This window comes from Artemia sp. Qi Xiang Cuo, chromosome 2, assembly GCF_049724085.1.
Source record: "Artemia sp. Qi Xiang Cuo chromosome 2, ASM4972408v1, whole genome shotgun sequence".
Taxonomy (NCBI): Eukaryota; Metazoa; Arthropoda; class Branchiopoda; order Anostraca; family Artemiidae; genus Artemia; species Artemia sp. Qi Xiang Cuo.
This window is the reverse complement of record NC_142795.1, coordinates 72,687,464-72,711,691: the sequence shown is the minus strand read 5'-3', so window position 1 is coordinate 72,711,691 and position 24,228 is coordinate 72,687,464. Positions and strand designations below refer to the sequence as shown.

Sequence of the window (24,228 nt, the reverse complement as noted above, 5' to 3'; positions counted from 1 at the left end):
TATTATGTGGCAGTGATGTGTGCACTGCCATTACGTAAGATGTGCGCCGTTACGTAAAATGTGCACCGTCCAACTAATTGGAAGTAATTAACCTCCAGTCTTTTTAGACACATTAAAAGATTAATAGAACTATTGATTTTTAGTTTGAATGATCCCTTTTCCGATCCCTAGGACTATTGGTTCGATGCAGTCACCACTAGGAAAAAAACAACAAATAAATACACGTCCGTGATCTTTCTTCTGGCAAAGACTGAAAAATACCACATTTTTGTAGGTAGGAGCTTGAAATCTCTACAATAAGATGAACTGGTCAGGGCCACTCCTAGGGTTGGTGGTAATCAGCAAAAATAATTATGGCACCCTCTCCCGACTCAAACATAAATAAAAATACCCAGAAGCGCAATCCACAGCGCCCTTCAAGTCGCAGAATTCCCAACCTACAGCATCCTGGGTAGATTGCCTCGATGCCTCCTCCTGTTGAACGGCCCTGCCCTGATATTCTGAATCTGATGATGTGATTTTCATTAAGACTGTTTGGATTTTTGTTTTTTTCCCCTTTCAAAAATCAGGCTAATTTTCTCAATTAAACTTAACGAATTTTATAAAAGTAAAATCAGCATAAAAAGCCAATTAGTTTGGTGTATACCGAGTCGTCCCTTACATACAGTTTGGTGCCACGAACTATCTGAAAGAAAAGAAAAAAGGGCCATAGAAGCTGTGTTTTTCCATTTGAATCACATATTAATGTCATTTAAAGAATGGCAATTTTTTTTAACAACAGCCAGCAACTTTGTACGCGACTCTAGTCATCAAAGAAATGAAAAAGAAAAGAAGAAAAAGCGCTATGGAAATAGTTTTTTTTTTCCTTTGAGTTACTGAATTCACAAATTATCTCAGTTTATTTCAAACTGCTTTTTATTCTAAACTGCCACTTCAAATTGATGTTATTTAAAAACAAGAAAATTTATTCCATTAGATTCCATTAGCACTTGAAAACAAACGAAATCGAGACAAAGCATATAAAAAACGAGTAGTCTTATAACAAATTCTTAAAACATTAGATTAACATTTGGAAGAAAACTTTAAAATATCACACATAAAATAGCCCTTTTTGGTCTCTATTGAAACATAAATTTCTAGTCCCGTATACCAAAACAAGATTTTTTTTAACCTTTTATTGTCGAAGAGGACAAAATTTGTCCAGTTTTTTTTCAAAACTGATTAACAGAAATCTCGCTCACTATAATTTTATTTAAAAAAATATTTACAAACCTATGCAAAATTTTAGATGATATAATGTTGTGTCAGAATTCTGGGAAAACAAATTTTTAAAGCTAATTTGGCATTACTTTGCGGAAAACAACGAAACTAATCAAAAAAGTTAAAAGGATTATATTGCTCAGTTCGCCGGAATGTCTAAATGCCCTTGATTCCTGGGTATCTCAAGATCCTTACAAGTTTCCCTTAGTTTCTATTTTTTTTTTCCATTGAATTCATTAATTTTTCAGTGAGTATTACAAATTCTGTTTTCATTTAAATAAGCAGGCGTATACGCAGGAGTGAGCTTCTTTGGGGTGGGTGATTCAAAAACTTAAAATTTATGGATCATGTGGAAAATATAATACATCCGGGGAAGGTTTAGGGGAAGGTTAGGGGGAAGATTTAGGGGAAGGTTTAGGGAAGGCTTAATACATTAGGGGAAGGTTTTAAAAATTAGATATTTTGGTCTGGTTTAATAGGTTTTGATATTTGGTCTAAAAGCTTTGATGCCCCCCCCCCTGCTACACGCACATCTTTACATAATGCTTTCAGAGCTACCTTCAAAATTAACAGTTGGATAAATTTTTTCCGCCATTGTAGAAGCAGTTGTTAGCTCTTTGATTATGGGCTAGATTGTTGGAAAAGGAACAAAAGATAAATGTGAAATATGGTTTCAGTGTAAAAATTCAAAAAAGCAAAAGCTTTAAGTTTTGAAAGCAAAGCCTCTACAGCTTTTACAATCGGTATATTAAAGTCAACAACTGAAACACTAAATATAATTAACACCAGTGAGTATTTCTGTTATATAGCAGTAATTTTAAAAATATTCAGCTTTCGTGTCAAACCTAAATTCTCCAGCCATTTTGTTAGAGATAAGCAATAGTTGTAGCTTATCTAACTTAACCGAAGCATAGAAATTGTACGTAACAAAGTTTTAACATTATTTTCAAGGGGGAGAATGTTACAGAGATGGAAAATGCTTTTGAAGCATACACTGGTTATAAAAATACCATTTAGATTTATTTTGAGTCAAACTCCCTGAAAAAAAATGTAAAGCTTCTCCTGGATTCAAAAATTTTGCCTCCTACTTTTGAGATAAACATAACAACCTAAAACCAAGAAGTTTATGCAGTTGGTACCAAATTAAACTATTATGCGTTATAAGTTTAATACTTATAAAAGCTTCGGTATTTCCTGCCTATCCACTTTTAGCTTTCACTTCATTAGTTTTTATTTTTACACTTATTAACTTTTATCTTCTTCTTTATCCTTATTTTCGTTTTGTTCATCATCTCCTTCTTCATAATTTTCAGGATTGAGACTTACACTTCTTGATGATATTGTTGAGAGTTTTCTAGGCTGAAAAGTAGACACACGAAGTTTATTTCTATCAAATGCCTGTGTGTAGTATTGAAGCAGTTTATCTGTTGGTTTAGTCTCGTTGTCAGAACTTTCATCTAAAATTAACAAAAAATGATCAATTGTAGTGACAGTAAAAAAAAAAAAAAAAAAAAAAAAAAAAAAAAAAAAAAAAAAAAAAAAAAATCAATAGTAACAAAATAATCGAGATATGATAAAAAAGAAGGAAAAAAAAATCAAAGGCGGTAGTTCTTGAAGATATATACAGTTACTGAAAACATATGTGTTGTGACTCATGTGGGTACTGTAACTCTTCTTTGAGGATTAATTTCCAGGGAAAAATAGGACCCACTTTTCCAAGATAGTAGCAAATGAACAATATTAAGGAGAATCAATATATAAGCTGAAACAAAAAAGAAAGCAAATCTAGGAAAGCAAATGCACCAAATGAGCTCTTTTTCTTGAAGCGTTGCTGTGCAATAGTTAAATTTTGAATTTTATTTATGGCGTTTGATGGATGGTAGCGTTCTTTTTATTTTGGGTAAACCTGGACACGCTTTAAAAAAAAATATTCTCTCAAATGAAAGTATAGATTGATATCAGAACTTAAAGAACAGAAATTATTCCGTATATGAGGGAGGCTATCCCCTCTTCAAACCCCTGGTCTTTACTGGAAAGCTTTAAAAGTCCTTCTCGTTCAATGTCAACTACTCTTGTATTAGAGCAGTCGTTCTTAAAGAATTGGAAAAAAAAACTTTATTTACCGTAAAGAGTAGGGAGGGGTTCAGCAGAGGGCTTCGTCCCTCGTACACAGAATAATTTTTGTTCTTTTTAAGTTCTAAAGTCTTTCTTTACTTTAATTTGAGAAATCTTGTTTTCTGTATTTGATTTACTAGAAATAGACCAGGCTGTTTGCTGCCTTTTTGCCACCTCCCTTCGCTTGCTGAGGTATCCAACCCTTATTAAGCACTAGCTCAGGCCTTTACCTTTTGCAAATTTAGGCCGACATCACCACTTTCTGTTGGGTACTTTGGCCTCTTGCTACTCTTTGGCCTCTTGTACTTTTGGCCATTTGTTATTATGATAAGACTTTTAACCTACAAAAAAAAACATCAAACGTACACGGCAAGACTCTATGGCCGGGAATGCAGGGGGAAAAAAAGACAAAAAAAATCACTAAAAAGGAAAAATACCAATCAGCCACCAACTGACTATTCATTGAAAACCAAACTGTAACAAAGTGCCTTGTCCAAGAAACATAACAACATACAATTCCAACAGACAAGACATCAACCGCACAGGGGTGGCTAACGTCATGTTTCCGTTATTTGTTCTCCGTTTTGTATGGATTACATTCAATAGTTCAGACATTCAGAGTTTCAGTGGCTGCTACTGCTAATAGAGTATTATTGTTCATTAATTGCAAAGTTTATATATTCTTACTCAAAAGTAAATGTGACTTAAAAGTACTTTGTGAAAATGAAACCTCTTTTTGAAAACTGTTCCTGCTGTTAGAAAATCACGCTTTCAGGAGAACGGAATTCCAGGCCCTTCTTACGGGCAGCTGAATTTGTTTCATTTGACCATACTGGCAAAATTGACTCACTTGATATCGACGGACTGTTCATACTTCCGAAATTGCTTAAGAAAATTGGTGCCCAAAATTGGTACCCGAATATGAAATTTTCGAGAAACTGAAAGAATCAAACCTACAAATGTATGTCTATTCCGGCCTGAAACGAGGAACTGGGTGACTTTTTGTTAATAACAAGTCGTCAGTAATTATTATCGAGGTGAAAACTTTTGAGATGGCTGAAGACCCATCAGGAAAAGGCTATGAAACTTTTAGTGGAGTTAATATATGGTTTGACCTCGGAGAAATTGCTACAGAATTTTTTTCTACACCAGAATGTTAAAAAAAAAAATCAGCTGAATTACACAAAAAGAACAACCGAAATTTCTCTTGCACAAGTGTCCCAAATTTGTCCTTGAAGAGGGAAAATGAGGGAGAAAATCGATTTTTGTATTTGTAAATGTTATGGAGCTTAAATAGTCGTTTTCTATTAAATCAGGCATAACGAATCAGAATACCACGTCAGAAATCCAGTTTTCCGTATCAGGGTATCAGTTTAGACCTTCCTGAAAAGGGGGTAGGGGTGATTAATGTAAGCCGATTATTATTTGACGGATTTCCTGCGACTAAAGGATCATTTTATATCAAATAAAATAGTGTACTGCCAAATATGAGGTCAAAAGCAGTTTTTTTTCTATTTACCTGATTTCCACCTCTGAAGGCCCGTAATATGAGGGGTTGATAAGTATAACTTCTTGAAAACCAATTCTTTAATCGAGGTCAAAACTTCAGATCTATCAGTTATAAAAAGGCACGTTTGGAACTCAGGTAAATTATTCTAAAGGACAACCTAAAGCTAAAATTCTTCTTCCTACTCGTCTTTGTGATCGTCCTCATCCTGTGTTTCTGCAGTGTTAGTACGTAACCCCCCTTTGCACTCCCCGCAGGCAAAGCTGCAGGGTAAACCGTTCCAATGGCAGCTGCATCTGATAGACTTGCACCCACTGGTGCACTCGCACAACACCGCCTTTTGCAGATTTTCTGGTCCTGGTGAAGTATCTGTCATAATGGGAAAATATATATTCCGTGAAGAAGAGAGGTGCCAATCTCACTCTTCGGGCTTTAGCGAATTGCAAAGCTTCATGATTTATTCTTCTATTATCTATTTTCAAACAGTTCGTGGTAACGAACTGTAAGTAAGGAGCGACCCTGCTTAATAGTAACCAAAACTCTAAAAAACGGAATTTTGATTCCAACAGATACATCAAAAGAATCAGATATTATGTTGATTTCAAATATACTCGTATAAGTTTCATCAAGTTTAGTTCTATCTATCAAAAGTTACGCACCTGAAAAAATTTGCCTTATTTTCGAAAAAAGGAGGAAACACCACCTAAAAGTCATAGAACCTTAATTAAAATCCCACCATCAGATTCAGCGTATCATAGAACCCTACTGTAGAAGTTTCAAGCTCATATCTGCAAAAATGTGGAATTTTGTATTTTTTGTCGGAATAAAGATCACAGATGCGTCTTTATTTTATTTCTTATTTATTTTTTTCCCAGGGGTAATCGTATCGACTCAGTCGTCCTAGAATATTGCGAGAGGGCTTATTTGAACGGAAATTAAAATTTATAATTCCCTTTTTAGGTGACCAAAAAATGGAGGACAACTAGGCCCCCTCCCACGCTCATTTTTTTGCCAAAGTCACCCGATCAAAATTTTGAAACAGCCATTTTGTTCAGCATGGTCGAAAAATTTAATAACTATGTCTTTGAGGATGACTTAATCCCCCACAGTCCCTGGGGGGAAGGCCTGCAAGTTATGAACTTTGCCCAATGTTTACATATTACATTGGTTACTGGGAATATTTAGTTGCTGCTCTTTTGAAAAAAAAATACCTAGCCACACTCACACAACTGATTGGAGTAGCTGATCCGCTGACAGCACTAGAGATTATAGCCTTCTCTTCGGCTTCTTCATAGACCCTTCTCTCTTTGTACGAAATATTTACTCTACATTAGCATACTTTCCATAAGTTGACGTGGAGGGATCTTTAGTATTTATTGGACAAACTTGGTTAACAGGCGATGTGATAAAGTACCTTAGGTCAGTGTCCAACACTAGAATCTTAACAATTCCTACTGTAGCAATTCCTGAAGCTTCTTTGTTCTCTTGACAGGTCCTCTGCACTCTACATTACAGAACCAGCTAATCTGCTCCTTTATTAAACTGGTCACAGAAGCACAAACTTTCCTTTCGCTGGGAACTGCCAAGCCATTCATTGATCGCTAGTGGCCAGTCAATCTTTATGTCGTAAACATGAAACATTCAAAGTTGTTTTCAGTCTTTTGGTCACTGGTACTGGTTACAAACAAATTGTAAAATTAAACGAAATAAAGTTGCAGAAAAAGAATCCCTTAAAAACAACTTATTTTACTATGTTGGGCTATAAAGGGCAAATTATATTGGGCAACTTATTTAAATTCATACTATTTACACGGCTGCACGGGTGCAGAGGTGCTGTCCAGTAGAAGGAGGATAAAAAAACATTTATTTCTGTACATTTTGGTTTTATTGGTCAGCACCTCTGCCCCATCACTAATTTGTCTCAACCAAAAACCAATTCTCAACACACTTGAACTTTAGTTTCAGTAGCCGTAGCTGCAAAAATTTGCCCAAGTTTCTACATTTGAAATATTTGTGTAATAGCTGCACTCTCATAGCATATGAATACTTTAATACCAAGACTCAACTTACAATTTTTATTCTAATTTTTGATGGAAAATCAATCACGGTCAATGAAGTTATTTTTTTTTGTCTTGTTTTTCCATCTGGTACCAGCATGTCTGATGAAACACAAGGTGAAAAGCGCATTGCTGCGAGGTATAGGCACATGCTTTCACGTGATAAACTGTGCATTGGAAATTCTACAAGGTGTATTGAACAATATTTGAATTTTTCAAATGAAATTTAGGAAACTAGCTACCTTCGAAAATTAGTGAGGATTCAGTGTCTCAAAACTGATGATTATAGCGAAGAGTGCATAAACAAGTGAAAGACAATCTAAAGTCCGTAGTAGACAAGTAAATTAAAAAAAAATTTGAGAGAAAAAAAGAAAAATTTTAAATACAATACAATTGTGACTTGTTTGGATTCTGACTTGTATTTGCCTCTCAGTTGATTAATAATCTCAGAAAGTAACTCGGGGCTAGAAATTCCCGGGCGGCCCACTGCCGCCGACCATGATGGTGGTGCACCCGTGCGCAAAAGTGTTTGCAGTGGCGGATCACTTGAATATTTTCAGCAGCATGCCGCTGGTTTTCCGTGCGGCTTCGGGGACTTCCCTGGAGGAAAAAAAATGAACCCGCATCCATGAATACCCTTCTCGGAAAAATTAACAATTATTAATATTGGCTTGAGACTTTTATAATATGAGTTGTCTGATGTACTGAGTCCGGCGGTGGGATTTTCAACAAAATCACTCGCCCATTTGGGGGTTTCTCCCGCCCCCCTTTCCAAAATTAGGGCAAATCTTTTCTGGCTAGTAAATTTTTTGGGTAGCTTAAAATTTAATGAATATTAAATACTTTGAATCACCGTAAGCAATCAATTGTTTTATTGTATAAATTGGTTGCAAAACGGCTTATTCCGTTTAAATTTGAAAAAAAAATTCGCTGGTAGCACATTCCTCCTTAGTCATGGAATAATCCTTGACCACGCTCATGATGATCTGTTGCTTATTCACTTTTGTGTCGGTAAGCATGCGGATGGAATATCTTATGCTACAAAGAAAATATTTTCGTGCAATAAGAGAGAAGATATCGCTCCGCAGCATCCATAGTGGCGCTAACTATATTTGTAACGCCATCTAAGTTATCATATGGCAATTTGGATATCTGGAATGGCTACCAAATGACAATTTTGTAACTTGCCGGAAAACTTTACTTAGTTGTTAAAACCAGGAAGTAGAATAAATTAATGCTAGTATCTTCCAGAACTGACTAGCTTCATTCGAGTTGTGTTTGTTTTTTTTTTTTTTAACAGTGCCTTCCTTCAATAAGGTGCCCAAAGACTGAGACTGTAAGAAGCAGCACCATTTAGTTTGTGATTTTTTTTTATCAAAGAGTACGAAACTTGATTTGAAATAAGTGGTTATGCTTATGACATTCAAGCGAGTCCAAATGATGCCAGAGAGAGATTATTTTCCACCCTCGCCTCTTAAACCCTCTCCTATGGAGGGTTTGTGGAAAGTTGGAAAATTTGGGCAAATGACGAAGCATGTTCTCAACCAAAGTGTATGAACAAAAAAATTGAAGTAATTGCAAAGCTTCATGATTTATTCTTCTATTATCTATTCTCAAACAGTTCGTGGTAACGAACTGTAAGTAAGGAGCGACCCGACTTAATAGTACCCGAAATCTAAAAACGGAATTTCAATACCAACAGATATATCAAAAGAATCAGATATTATGTTGATTTCAAATATACTCGTATAAGTTTCATCAAGTTTAATTCTATCTATCAAAAGTTACGCACCTGAAAAAATTTGCTGATTTTAAATATATAAGTTTCATCAAGTTTAGTTTTACCGATCAAAAGCTACGTGCCTAAAATTATCTGCCTTATTTTCGAAAAAAGGAGGAAACACTCTCTAAAAGTCATAGAACCTTAATGAAAATCCCACCATCAGATTCAGCGTATCAGAGAACCCTACTGAAGAAGTTTCAAGCTCCTATATGCAAAAATGTGGAATTTTGTATTTTTTGACGGAAGAAAGATCACGGATATGTGCTTATTTTATTTTTTATTTATTTTTTTCCCCCATGGGTGATCTTATCGACCCAGTGGTCCTAGAATATCGCGGGAGGGTTAATTCCAACAGAAATTAAAAGATCTAGTGCACTTTTTAAGTGACCAAAAAAATGGAGGACAACTAGGCCCCCCTTAAAATCATTTTTTTCCAAAGTCACCCGATCGAATTTTAAGATAGCCATTTTGTTCAGCATGGTCGAAAAATATAATAACTATTTCTTTGAGTATGACTAAATCCCCCACAGTCCCTGGGGGGAAGGCCTGTAAGTTATAAACTTTGCCCAATGTTTACATATATTATTGGTTATTGGGAAGTATACAGAATTTTTCAAGAGAGATTCTTTTTGGTAGTGGGGGTGGGTGGGTTGGTGCTTACATGGGAGGAATGGGATGAATTTTTCATGGGGAAGGGATATTTCTATGAAGGGGCACCTGATTTCCCAGCATTACTTAAAAACCGATCAGAAATTAAATAAAAAACAATTTTTCAACTGAAAGTAAGGAGCAAGATCAAAATTTAAAACGAACAGAAATTATTACGTATATGATTGGGTTCGCCCCCTAGTCAATACCTCGCTCTTTACGCGAAGTTTTTTTTTGTAGTTTCATATGAGCTATTTATTTTAATTAAAGACCTTTGTGATTAAGGGGTCATTCTTAAATAACTGGAAACAAATTTAAACTTTGGCGTAAAGAGCGAGGTATTGACTAAGGGGCGAACCACTGATATACATAATAAAGATATACAAATATAGAAGTTCGTTACGTAAGTTAATTCGTAAGTTACGCAAGAAAAAAATTTCGAGAAAGCCATTTAACCCCCAAAAAAGTAAAATTAATATGCAAATTTCGTTTTAATTATTCGTGTACGTTGAGCCAAATTCAAAATCTGCATTAATTTAAAGACCTTCAGAAATTAAATTTAAAAAAAGAAGTTTTTTTTAACTGAAAGTAAGGAGTGACATTAAAACTTAAAAAGAACAGAAATTATTCCGTATATGAAAGGGGCTGTTCTCTCCTCAACGCCTCGCTCTTTACGCCAAAGTTTCACTCTGTCTCACAAATCTGTTTTTTAAAACAATAAAACACTTTAGCGTAAAGAGCGAGGCGTTGAGGAGGTGACAGTCCCTTTCATATACCGAATAATTTCTGTTCCTAAGTTTTAATGTCGCTCCTTACTTTCAGTTAAAGAAAACTTGTTTTTTAAAATTTATTTTCTACAAAAGGATCATCATGTATGAACTCTTATGTGGGTTTTTTCCAGAAATTATTTCCATGGGTTTAGAAAGGATGGGATTTTGGCAAATTTTGTATCATAAAATTCAACGGGTCAAATAAATTTGAAACGGGTGTCAATCAACAAAATAGTATATTTTTCTGTGGAAGAACAAACGAACTATTATTAGGAGATGTTTGATCAAGAAAACTGAAGAAGGATGGGGTGAAAGCTAAAGACGGTGACAATGTGTAACGATAAATTAAGCAATGAGGTAAAGTAGAAAGCATAAGCCAATAATACTATCCCATAAGAAGGAATACAGAAGGCTCTCCAAAATAAAATATTCAATTCGATTAATTTTTTTTTTATAATTTTCAACCTTAGGGTGAGAAGCAGGGGTGAATCTCCAGAATTTTTGTTGGGGGGGGGGGGGAAGAAGGGTCCATATCTGGATAGTCAAAGGACATGGGATGTATAATAATTTTTTTCACATTATTGGGGGGGGGGGAACTGCCCCCCCTTGCCACCCCCCAAACGACACCCTGGTGAGAAGGGGGAGGGGAAACGCCCTATCTCTTTCAAAATGGTATCTTTTGTATCCTGGAGGACCAGCAGTAATGGAATATACTTACTATAACCAAAGAGTGTTCAAAAACTGTAAAGTATCCCCTCACCTTTATCGGCAATGTAAGCGGGTTTCTCAAAAACATCATCATCTTCCGAATCACTTGTAAAGGGAACACCGCGATGTACAGGGCAAGGTTCCTTTATTACTGGTGTGCTTACATCAAACGAAACTGATTTCGAAGTGGAAGACTCATCATGAAATGCTATTTGCCTTGTTAATTTTGGCTTTGGTTTAGGCACAGTTCTGCCACTGCATCCGTCTTTTGGAGATATTGTTCTCTGGACAGGATATTTTCCTAAAATAAAAGATTCTGTTTGAAAGCCCCTTACGGGTTGGATATTCCTAAAATGCCAATTTTCTCTGTTTTTCTCTCTTTTTTTATCTATATTTCCTTCTGTTCCTCTTTCTATCTACTCTCCTTTATGTTATTCCATTGTGTTCTACAACTTAGGTTTGCTCGAAAGGTCCTAAGCGCCGAATATAGATTGGGTCTTGAAAACCTTTCCCTAATAAATGGGTTTCAATAAAAAAAAATACTAACGATTTAGTTAAAGTTCAGCTGACTTCTTAGTACAATAGATCCTTTTTCGTAATTCAAACTTTAAATTACCCTGTTTCTATCCAACGATATTGTTCTGGTCCAGCTCTTTCAAATTATAAAGTAATACATGTGCATATGCGTTTGTTAAAAGCCAGTGGCCATATACACAAAACAAGACAGAAAAAAATACAAAATTGAACAAATCAAACAATAGCACTCAAGACTTTGAAATCATAACTTCCGTGCCTCTAAAAAATTCTTTATAAAGCTTCCCACTGGAATAATTAGCTACCTAAAAGAGATCTCTAAGATACCTGGGAGCCCTGATGCAGCCCTCCCCCAAAAGCTATCCCTCAAATTCTCCAAACTTTGGCATCACTCAGAAAATGCTCCAGGTCATCCCTATACAAAGGGGGCAAGTACACCTACATCCCGGGACATATTCAACATAAGAATCCAAATATATATAGAATCCTAACATCTCATAATATGTACCCATAGAAAATAAAAGTAGAAACATAAGTAAAAGAAAATTAAAAGCTAAGCCAAAGAGGTAAAATAAACGGAATAGGGAGCTAACCAATAATTTTTATGACAAAGAAGCGAAACCGCCTTTGTTCATACAAACGATTGTATTTAATATATTAATAAATGTGCACAAGAGCGGGTTTTTAAAGTACAAAGGGCATTAAAATATTGTTTTCCTTTTGCCCTCCCCTCCCCCGGACGAATCTTACGTTCATTTGTACCTGAAAAGTGGGACTTTATATAATTTCCATTTTTTCTTTTTTTTTCCCTTTTTTAGCCAGTGTTGCCACGTTGAACAATGAAAATAAGTAGGCAGGACTAACTGGTTAAATCTGACAGCGCTTTCTTCTATAAAACTTCGAAAATTAGTAGGTTGTTGATTTCCAAAGGCAAATACACCTTCTTAAGTTGTTTTGTGTAACATTTTATTGGCTGATTTTTCACTCATTTATCTTTTTTTTTTTGTTAATTTGGCACTCGCAAACGCAAAAAACTGTATAGCTATATATTGAGGTCTTTCCCATCATAAATCGAATTCCTGATGAGTTTTTCAATATATAAAAGTTTATGTAGGTTTCCGCTTAGCCCATTCAAGTGAGGAAATTTAATTTCCACCTTCCTTGGTACATTAAGATTTTTGTAGAATTCATTCTTTGTGGCAATACTTCCATGCAAAAATCTATAAATATTCCGGTAAGTAGCTTAACAACGTGGCTTCATTTTGAATGTAGTACAGAATATTGTGTCGGGTATGCTTTGAGCTGGAACTGAAATATTTTTTTTTACCCTAATCGTGGCTGGGTTCTTCTACTTCCTATGAATCAAATATGCTTCTTATATAAAGATTTTTATGCAAATAGGGGTTTTATATAAAGAGCCAGAAGGGGAGTTTCTATTCTCTAATTCATAAGGAAACTGTAAAATAGGTCATTAAATCTTGGGAAGGACGATGGTTGACTGACCTTGACATTCGTGTTTTAGAAATTCTATCGCAGCTTTTGAAAATGTAGAAACACCAAAATTCATAGTAAAAGTAATATTTTTTTAAATTTTGTATCATCTCGTGAAAAGAGTTTGTTTAAATGACTCAAGGAAGGAGTCACTCACGACGATGCAGATAAGGCACAACCCTTACTTTTCGTGCACTGTACAAATAAAGTTAACTGCAGAAGGGTGTCCCCTAAAAAATAAAATCATATATAAAATTAGTACTTGGTGGTCAAAAAGGAGTTTCGCTTCTAATTAAAAAGAAATTCAGCTTCTTGGGCAAATTTTTGTATTATTAAATTGCGCAAACAATATAATATAATTATGAACTATGATGTTAAGAATATTCTTCTTTTTCTTTTTTTCCAAAACTTAAAACAGCACAGAAATTTGCTATAAAGAAAGAAAAAAAAACTAGCCTATTAGCTGGTGACCATTTTCTTTTTAGTCAGATCTAAGTACAAAGCAAATTGTAGATGGCAATATGTTGATCGTAAAGTTCTGATACTGAAGAAGAAGCTTACCATTCAAAATACGCGTTATTCTTCTTAAAATATTTAAAATATTTAAAAACTGTGTGGCGTCAATTAGAGCATGAGAAGCTGAAAATTTCGGCCTAAAGCCATACTGGTGAGGAGAAATCAAAGAAACGGAGTGCTGACTGTCAAACAAAAAGAGAGACATACGTCTGAAGATGATTCTCTCGAGCATTTTGGATATAACAGGAAGAATTGAGATTGGAAGATAATTACCTATCTCAGTTGGATCGCCCTTTTTAAGAACTGGAATAACAATGGCTGACTTTAGTAAATCAGGGAAAAGTCCGGTGGTTGAAGATAGGTTGGAAATATGCTTGATGGGCTCGTAAACAAAAGTAGATATGGTCTTCAGGAGCTTATTACTTAATCCAAGACAGTCAGGTGTAAAACTATTTGGGAGAGAACCGATGACTTGAAGTACCTCATTGCTATCAGTTGGGCAAAAAAACATGGATCTAGAATTGAAGCAGGGGAATACAGCCCGTAAGAAGGATCGGGAGTCAGTATGAGGAACATTAGAAAAATAATTATTAAATGCGTCAGGTGCATGTAAAGGATCAATTAATCTACCATTTGTGTCTTTAAGGCGTTTAGGTATAGACTTTGATTTTCTATTTTTTGAGAGTATATCATTAATGGTGGACCAAATCTTTTTCAGGTTTCCTTTGCAATTGAGAATTTTTGTATAATAATAATTTTTCTTCGCTTCACAGATGAGTTTAGTGAATAAGTTTTTATAATTTTTTTAATTTGATATGTGAATATCACTACTGGTCTTACAGGCTAACTTGTATAATTTGTTTTTTCGATATGAGTAGACAATCAGGCTATGTGACATCCAGTGGCATATAGGGATAGTTTTCCGGTTAGGTTTACGAATAGGAAAAGTTGAATGGATAATTTCACTTAGCCTTTGCGCAAAACCATTTGTGGCAGAATTTACCTCTTGACAATTTAAGACATCGGACCAGTCAGTGGTTCTTAGGCAATCGATAAAATAGGTTATATTTGCAGAGCTATAGTTTCTAGTAGGTGTTGGGATATTAATTTGTAATGGAATCAATTTCCAAGACCCCGAAATTTTCCAAGTAAAATAAAATTGCCCAGAATATAAACCCAAAGAATTCAAGTAACACTTAATTGTCAAATTTAAAAAGTAGCGAAACATTGTATTACAATTGTAACTATGAAAAAAAACGTTCCCACAAACAAGGTAAAAGTAATAAATATTCATAATAACCAATTTCACTTGACAAGCCACCAACCATGTAATCTAAATCTTGAGTTGAAATTCCAAACGATCAACAGATGGTCGCTTGAGATAAGAAAAAAAACTATGTATTCCGCTATAATTACAAGGTAAAAACTTTGAAAATTAGTTTCTCGAGATACAAAAGTAAAACTAAATATTCCGCTGTAATTATAAGGTAAAGCTTTAAAAACACTTTCTTGAGATACAATGTAAGACTATGTAGCTCGCTTTAATTATAGGGTAAAAACTTTGTTCAGCTAAGAAAAATTCCGAAGTGAAGTTTTAAAGAGTAATAAATCGTATCAAAAGTAAGTTAAAATCGACTAGCTGATTGGCACAGCACTGTCCAATAGTAACAGAGGACCAATAGGATCCGTATAATGCGCTCTTTAGTAACGCCTGAATGTAACCTACGGCTAAAATCTCAGAGTATAGTATTTTCGAACTTGGCAATTTTGGAGTTAGTCTTACACGAGTTTTTTTCCAGTCTTATGTCAATCTTGTTTGAATCTTATGAGAGTCTTACTTGAGACTCGGGCCAGTTTTATTGTAGACTCATTTTCAACCTATATCTTGTGTGAATTCAATTGACAGTAGTACTGAACGTAACTTGTATTACCAGTGAGCGGTTTTAACCTAGTGTCATTTACTGCAAGTGTTTTGATATATCCGAAGCTCTACTCCGATATGTGAGTAAATAAATGCATCACTTTCTTATTTTATTCTCTTTATGCTAGTATTTCTCAAGATAGCTTGTCCTTGTGACTCCACTCGCTCTCAAGGGATCCTGAAACCCTTCAATCTGATTTCGACTCAGTATGGCCGTTAATACAAGCTCCCCATTTGAACCGCTAATTTAAGCTCCCCACACGCGAAATTCCGCCTCCACTGAGGTATGCTACTCACGAACCGTCAGCTAAGAGTTTAACTGATAACTGCCCATAGAAATAGTTAGCTGAAAAACTCCTATACAAGGAATTAACTTAAATAAAAAGTACCACAAGAATCTTTTATTGACCCCCCCCCCCCCATTAGAAATTCTATAGCGTAGAGGTAGTGGTTACGAAGGTAGTGACAATTAAATAAGAAAATGGTCTGACCAATCCGAAAATATTATATTTGAGGGCAGGTCATTTCCCATGGATGTGGATAAAAAAATGTTGTCAAATAATGTTTAAGTTGATCTCACAGGATCGACTCTACTGGGAGAAAAAATTGTGGGTAAAAGACCACTCGCGGTTACCGATTCAAAAAAAGTGTCATATTCAATATTTTTCCCACCATTGAGTAGGTTGCAATTAAAGTCCCCATGAACTATTGCTTTTTTATGGGGTAGGTTGATAAGATTAGAGAAATTGTCAAACAGATTACAAAAACATGAGGTCGGAAATGGTGGAGGTTTATAAAATAAGGAGAGTATATAGGAATTTTGGCCGATAACTATGTTAACAATTATTGAAAAAATACATCAGAGATTTATTTGTGTAGAGAAAATAGATTCGCACTCTGATAGCCTGGTAAAATGTACATTCGAACGGATGTAAAGTGAGATACCCCCAGAACACTTTGTCAATCTCCGGGGCATATGGATTATTTGGTAACCAGGGAGTAAAAAATCACAAGTGTTATCATTATCGGAAAGCCATGTCTCTGTTAATTCTATTACGTCAAAAAGGCAGTCACCATTGAATGAAATTAAATCTTTAGACTTGAGCCACTTATCCCGGATGCTTCTGATGTTGAAACAAAGAACATTAAGGGAATCATTATTTACAAGTTTTGGCTTCACATTGGTAGCAAAATCAAGAATATCAAGGTAATTACAACTAGCATGTGTTAAGGTAGCAAGGGGGCTGCTTATAGGGTTGGCATGCTGATTAATTTCTATATCGGGATAATTAAAAGCAATGTTATTAAAAAGGGATAAATTAGTTAAAAACGAAAAGTCACGCATTAATTAGTCGTCAGGCATTCTGATTGTGACTCAATCAGTTGGCTTAAAACACTCTCAATTTTAATTTCTGCTTCGGAAACTATGGTCTCGCCGAAGTGGGTTTGTGGCAAATTCTTCTGAAAAGTGCATTTCAACTGATTTGGTAACTCTAATTGGGAGATGAGCATAGAGGTAACTGTAAAGCTGGCTAATTTAAAGTATACGATTGCTTCATCTTCCAAAGCATTTGGAGAAACTGTGTGAAATCTGTGGGGGAGTAATTCCAGGTAGCCTTGTCGGTCTAGATGTCTTTCCTTGCGCAGGATTTTCCGAAAGGGGGTTCTTCAGGCTCTTTTTTTTTGGGGGGGGGGGCACTTGGTATCAAGGGGAGCCATGGATTAGTTTTATCTCGGATGAAATTATTCTGAAAATTTTCAACACTGGGGGAAGCATTGGTAACTGTTGGTGTCCTGGGGGCTGCTGAGGGTATGGGGGCTGCTGGTTGCATGGGGCCTGTTGGTGGTTCAGGGGCTGTTGGTGGCTTGGGACCTGTTGGTGGACGGGGGACTATGGGTGTCCTTGGGACTTGCATTGCTACAAAAGGGATTGGAAGTTGTTGCTCTTTTGCTATACTTAGTATCTCTGCCCTTTATTTATATTTGGAAAAGTTTCCTTTATCTAGAGACTGGTGCTTGCCCTTACAATTAGTACATATTGGGTCAAATTGACAGTTTTACTCATTATGGTCCTTGCCAAGGCAAATCTTACAAATGTTGGAATCCTTTCTGCAGTATTTATCTGAGTGCCCAAGCTTTAGACATTTAGTACACTGTAATGGCTTTTCTTTGTAAGTATTGAAAGATTTTTGTTGGCCAAAGAGGAACACTTTGTCAAAATTAAATTGTCCTTGAAGCTCAAACAACACAGTTTTAAAGTTTGAGGTTTCAGTGGTTTCGCGACCAAGGGTATGGACACTAGAGACCGGAATGCATTCACCTTTTTCGTTCATCAATGCTTCCATCAGGTCCGAGTTTAGAACCAATTTAGGGACATTGTAGAGCACTATCTTTGTTTGTATCGGGCCTGGGGGACCACAGATGAGCTGTGACAACAACATTTTCAACACTTTTTAGCTCCATTATCTTTTTCACTGATGTGGGATCGTTTAAAAGGATATCTAGAGATCCTGATATGTTTATATTCATATGAAAGTTGCAGCGAATGGTCTTGAAGAGGGAAACTCGCAACTTTGGTAGATCACGGTTGTTCAACAATCGAAATTGCAGGTATCCAGATTATAAATAAATCACAGGAGAAGTGTCTCCTCCGAACTCAAAATCAAGACTGAGTTAAAAATATCTTTTTATTGTGAGTGAGCTATTTGTAATGGCCTTCATGACTTCAGTAATTCGTATGAGAGTAATGCAGCAACTTTAGAAATCATGGAAAATCAAATAGAAGAGAACAATCTGCGTGAAATGAGAAGAAGAATCTTTGATGAAATGGTGAGAAAAGGGGTAAGCTCATCAGTTTCTGCAGTGAAAGAGAGTGACCAGTGTCACAAGAAACAATACAAACAATGGACATCCTCTCCATTACAAGGAAGATCAGGAGCACAAAGAAGCTTTCACAAAAGAAGGTTCGATATAGCAGAAAAGAAAGATATGAGACAAAAACAAGATGAATATCTCTAGAGAGGGCACTATCAAGAGAAAACACTGTGAATTATTTTATGATGCAGATTCAGAATGTCTAAAGTTGTTCAACATTGTTAATAATGTATAATAATATATGAAACATATTTTTATATTAATATTCTACATGTCATTACTTCATTAAAAGTATACTATACTTACTTTGTTATATTTCCATTATTTTTAGAGTATGCTAGCACCTCAAACACTTATAATATCTATTAAAAGTTGGAGATGTATGATATTAACTAACATGTAATATTTTACAAGCTAAGATACGTAACAATTTCCATGCTTCATTTGCATGCAATAGACACCGAGAGTTTTATGACTCCTCCCCACAATGAATTCTATGGGTTTTATTACTCCTCCACACAATGAATTCAGATGGTTTTAGGATTCCTCCCCCTAGTCATAAGTCATTCTAACCTTGAGCAAAGATATAAAAGTTTAATGAAGTACTTCTCTGCTCACATATTACAAAACTAGCTTCCAGAATGATAGGACTATATGACACAGAATTTATTGGTTTTAAAAAATCATATTTTGGTGTTATATTTGAATGTGCATTTTTATTATTGTCTAAGGAACTCGAAGAAATTGACTGTTATCATTAAATAGTAAACTACAATATTTATGAGTATGATAAAAGCTTATGGAGTACTACATTACGTCGTATAAACAGACTGGGATTCAATGATAGAGTGATTACACAACATAATAAAATGGTCTAGAACGGAGAAATGTTCAGGAAGAAGTCAGTGAAATTTGCAGATTTTTTAGGGTTGAAGCACTTTGCGTAAAGGGTAACGTAACTACAGATAAAGTTTTAATTCGAAACTGTGACCCTAGGATTCCACTTTTCAATTTAGAAAAATTTAAGTGTCCTAAATTTGAAGGGTCTTATCACCCTCCTGAAGAGAAGGTTATGTTCTTCATGCAGTGGTTACTTAGGGACATACCTTTTCGTGACAAGTGCATAAGACACGGTAAAAAGTATTCTATATAATGGGATCCTCGTTTGTGGATGTTTAACGGTGAACTTTAAGTATTATTTTTATGTATATATGTGTTTCTTTTCAAAAAATATTTTTTTAATATGTTTAAGCAATAAATATCTTTAAGCTTAACCCGTCTTTATTCTTTAGAATAGTTATTTTCATTCAAGAAATTATGAAAAAAAATTGTAAGTAAATAACAAACAACTTTTTGAATTCGCCTCTTGGACACACAACACGGAAATTTCATCCAGAAAATTTTGAGAAAATTGTAAGTAAGTAAAAAACTCTTTCTTGTATTCATCACCTGGATACACAATTCTGAAATTTCATTCAATAAATTAAGGAAAATTATAAGTAACTAACAAACTCTTTCCTGAATTTGCCTCTTGGATATACATTACAGAAATTTCATTCAAAAAATTACAAAAAATTGTAAGTAAGTGTCAAACTGTTTCTTGAATTTGCCTCTTGGATACACATTACAGAAATTTCATTCAAGAAACTATGAAAAAATTGTAAGTCAGTAACAAACTCTTTCTTGAATTCACCTCTTGGATACACAATACAGAAATTTCATTCAAGAAACTATGAAAAATTGTAAGTAAGCATCAAACTCTTTCTTGAATTCACCTTTTGGATGCCCAATACAGTAAATTCATTCGAGAAATTATGAAAAATTGTAAGTAAGTAACAAACTGTTTCTTGAATTCACCTCATGGATACACAATACAGAAATTTCATTCAAAAAATTATTAAAAAATTGTAAATAAGTATCAAACTCTTTCTTGAATTGGCCTCTTGGATATACAAAACAGAAATTTCTTTCAAGAAATTATTAAACAAATGTTAAGTAAGTAACAAACTCTTTCTACAATACAGAAATTTTAATCAAGAAATCATGAAAAATTGTAAGTAAGTAACAAACAATTTCTTAAACTCCCCTCTTGGATACATAATACCGAAATTTTATTCAAGAAATTTTGAAAAAATTGTAAGTAAGAATCAAACTACTTCCTTAATTCATCTCTTAATAACACAATACAGAAATTTTATTCAAGAAATAACGAAAAAATTGTAAGTAAGTAACCAACTGTTTCTTGAATTCACCTCTTGGATACACAATACAGAAATTTCAATCAAGAAACTATAAAACATTGTAAGTAACAAAATCTTTCCTGAATTCACCTCTTGGATGCACAATACAGGAATTCTATTCGAGAAATAATGAAAAAATTGTAAGTAAGCAAGTAAAAAATTCGTTCTTGAATTTGCCTCTTGGATACACAATACAGACATTTCAGTCGAGAAATTATGAAAAATTGTAAGAAAGTAACAAACTCTTTCTTAAATTCACCTCTTGAATACACAATATAGAAATTATATTCAAAGAATTATGAAAAAATTGCAAGTAAGTAACAAACTATTTCTTGAATTCACCTCCTGTATGCAAAATAAAGACATTTCATTTGAAAAATTATGAAAAAATTGTAAGCAAGTAACCAACTGTTTCTTGAATTCACCTCTTGGATACACAATACAGAAATTTCTATCAAGAAACTATGAAAAATTGTAAGTAAGCAACAAACTCTTTCTTGAATTCACCCCTTGCATGCACAATACCAAATTTCATTCGAGAAATTATGAAAAATTTTAAGTAAGTAACAAACTCTTTCTTGAATTTACCTCTTGGATGCACAATACAGAAATTTCATTCGAGATATAATGAAAAAATTGTAAGCAAGTAACAAACTCTTTCTTTAATTCACCACTTGAACACACAATATAGAAATTTTATTCAAGGAATTATGAAAAAACTGTAAGTAAGTAACAAACTCTTTCGTGGAGTTACCTCTTGTATTCACAACAAAGACATTTCATTCGAGAAATTATGAAAAAATTGTATGCAAGTAACCAACTTTTTCTTGAATTCACCTCTTGGATGCACAATACAGATATTTCATTCAAGAAATAATGAAGAAATTGTAAGTAGGTAACAAACTCTTTCTTGAATTCACCTCTTGAAGACGCAATATAGAAATTTTATTCAAGGAATTATGAAAAAACTGTAAGTAAGTAACAAACTCTTTCGTGGATTTACCTCTTGTATTCACAATAAAGAAATTTCAATCAAGAAACTATGAAAAATTGTAAGTAAGCAACAAACTCTTTCTTGAATTCACCTCTTGTATGCACAATGCAGAAATTTCATTGGAGAAATTATGAAAAATTGTAAGTAAATAACAAACTCTTTCTTGAATTCTCCTCTTGGATGCACAATGCAGATATTTCATTCAAAATATTATGAAAACATTGTAAGTAAGTAATAAACTCTTTTTTGAATTCACCTCTTGGAAACCCAATACACAAGTTTCATTCAAGAAATTATGAAAAAATTGTAAGTAAGTAACAAATTCTTCTTGATTTCATCTCTTGAATACACAATATAGAAATTTTGAAAAATGTTTTTTTTAAGGTAAATTTAAACTAGGTTACGTGCGCGCACGTAACCTAGTCTAAATTAACCTTAAAAAACCCTTTTTCAAGTTGGAGTACACATCTTGTTCCCCTCTTAACATCACTTGTCGAAATTATGTATATCGCCACTCAAAGTGAATCTAAATTAACCTAACTTTTTGCATGTCTCTCTCATTATGACTGTGTGTCTTAGAGGGTGTGTTGCCATCTATAACCAGTCTAATCTATTTTTTTGGATAGTTTGTAACTTACTTACAATTTTTTCATAATTTCTTGAATGAAATTTCTGTATTTTGTATCCAAGAAGTGAATTAAAAAAGAGTTTGTTACTTACTTACAGTTTTTATAATATCTTGAATAAAATTTCTATATTGTGTATTCAAGAGGTGAATTCAAGAAGGAGTTAATTACTTTCTTACAATTTTTTCATAATTTCTTGAATGAAATTTCTGTATTGTGTATCCAAGAATAGAATTCAAAAAAGAGTTTATTACTTACTTACAACTTTTTCATAATTTTTTGAATGAAATTTCTGAATTGTGTATCCAAGAGGTGAATTCGAGAAAGAGTTTGTTACTTACTTACAATTTTCATAGTTTCTTGATTGAAATTGCTGTATTGTGTATCCAAGATGTGAATCCAAGAAAGAGTTGGTTACTTACTTAGAATTTTTTCATAGTTTCTCGAATGAAATGTCTATATTGTGCATACAAGACGTGTATTCACGAAAGAATTGTTACTTACTTACAGTTTTTTCATAATTCCTTGAATATAATTTCTATATTTTGTATTCAAGAGGTGAATTCAAGATAAAGTTTGTTAATTACTTACAATTTTTTCATAATTTCTCGAATGAAATGTCTGTATTGTGTATCCAAGAGGCGAATTAAAGAACGAGTTTGTTACTTATTTACAATTTTTTTTCATAATTTCTCGAATGAAATTTCTGTATTGTGCATACAAGAGGTGAATGCAGGAAAGAGTTGTATACTTACTTACATTTTTTCATAATATTTCGAATGAAATTTCTGTGTTATGTATCCAAGAGGTGAATTCAAGAAAATTTGTTGCTTACTTACAGTTTTTCATAGTCGTGATTGAAATTTATGTATTGTGTATCCAAGAGATGAATTCAAGAAACAGTTGGTTACTTACTTACAATTTTTCCATAATGTCTCGAATGAAATGTCTTTAATGTGCATACAAGAGGTGAAAGAGTTTTTTGCTTACTTACTGTTTTTCATAACTCCTTGAATAAAATTTTTATATTGTGTATTCAAGAGGTGAGTTCAAGAAGGAGTTTGTTACTTACTTACAATTTTTTCATAATTTCTTGAATTAAATTCCTGTACTGTCTTTTCGAGTGACGAATTCAAGAAAGAGCTTGTTACTTACTTACAATTTTTTCATAGGTTCTTGAATGGAATTACTGTGCTGCTTGTCCAGGAGGGGAATTCAAGAAATAGTTTGTTACTTACTTACAGTTTTTCATAGTCGTGATTGAAATTTCTGTAATGTGTATCCAAGAGGTGAATTCAAGAAACTGTTGGTTACTTACTTACAATTTTTTCATAATTTCTCGAATGAATTGTCTATTGTGCATACAAGAGGTGAATTCACGAAAGAGTTTGTTACTTACTTACAGTTTTTTCATAATTTCTTGAATAAAATTTCTATATTGTGTATTCAAGAGGTGAATTCCAGAGCGAGTTTGTTAATTACTTACATTTTTTTTTAATTTCTCGAATGAAATGTCTGTATTGTGTATCCAAGAGGCGAATTCAAGAACGAGTTTGTTACTTAATTACAATTTTTCATAATTTATCGAATAAAATTTCTGTATTGTGCATCCAAGAGGTGAATTCAAGAAAGATTTTGTTACTTAATTACAATTTTTCATAGTTTCTCGAATGAAATTTCTGTATTTTGAATGCAAGGGGTGAATTCAAGAAAGAGTTTGTTGCTTACTTAGAGTTTTTCATAATTTCTTGATTGAAATTTCTGTATTGTGTATCTGATAGGTGAATTCAAGAAGGAGTTTTCTACTCACTTAAAATTTTTCATAATTTCTCGATTGTAATGTCTTTATTGTGCATACAAGAGGTGAATTTAAGAAAGAGTTTTTTACTTACTTACAGTTTTTCATAATTCCTTGAATAAAATTTCTGTATTGTGTATCCAATAGGTGAATTCAAGATGGAGTTTGTTACTTACTTACAATTTTTTCATAATTTCTTGAATGAAATTTCTGTATTGTGCATCCAAGGGGTGAATTCAAAAAAGAGTTTGTTACTTACTTGCAATTTTTTATAATTTATTGAATGAAATTTCTGCATTGTGTATCCAAGAGGTAAATTCAAGAAAGAGTTTGTTACTTACTTACAATTTTTCATAGTTTCTTGATTGAAATTTCTACATTATGTA

General features: G+C 33.8%; 1 protein-coding gene across 3 annotated transcripts in view; it reads right to left on the bottom strand.

The window, feature by feature from the left end:
• Positions 1–1,812: 1,812 nt before the first annotated feature.
• Positions 1,813–24,228, bottom strand: part of LOC148955585 (uncharacterized) — a 136,665-nt gene continuing 114,249 nt past the window's right edge. For all 3 annotated transcript variants that reach the window (XM_089103085.1, XM_089103076.1, XM_089103101.1), the window contains exons 5-6: positions 10,901–11,149; positions 1,813–2,717 (exon numbers count right to left, since the gene is read on the bottom strand). In XM_089103085.1, the coding sequence (XP_088959211.1) occupies positions 2,506–2,717; positions 10,901–11,149 (461 nt within the window). In that variant the 3' untranslated portion in view covers positions 1,813–2,505. The remainder of the gene's footprint in view (positions 2,718–10,900; positions 11,150–24,228) is intronic.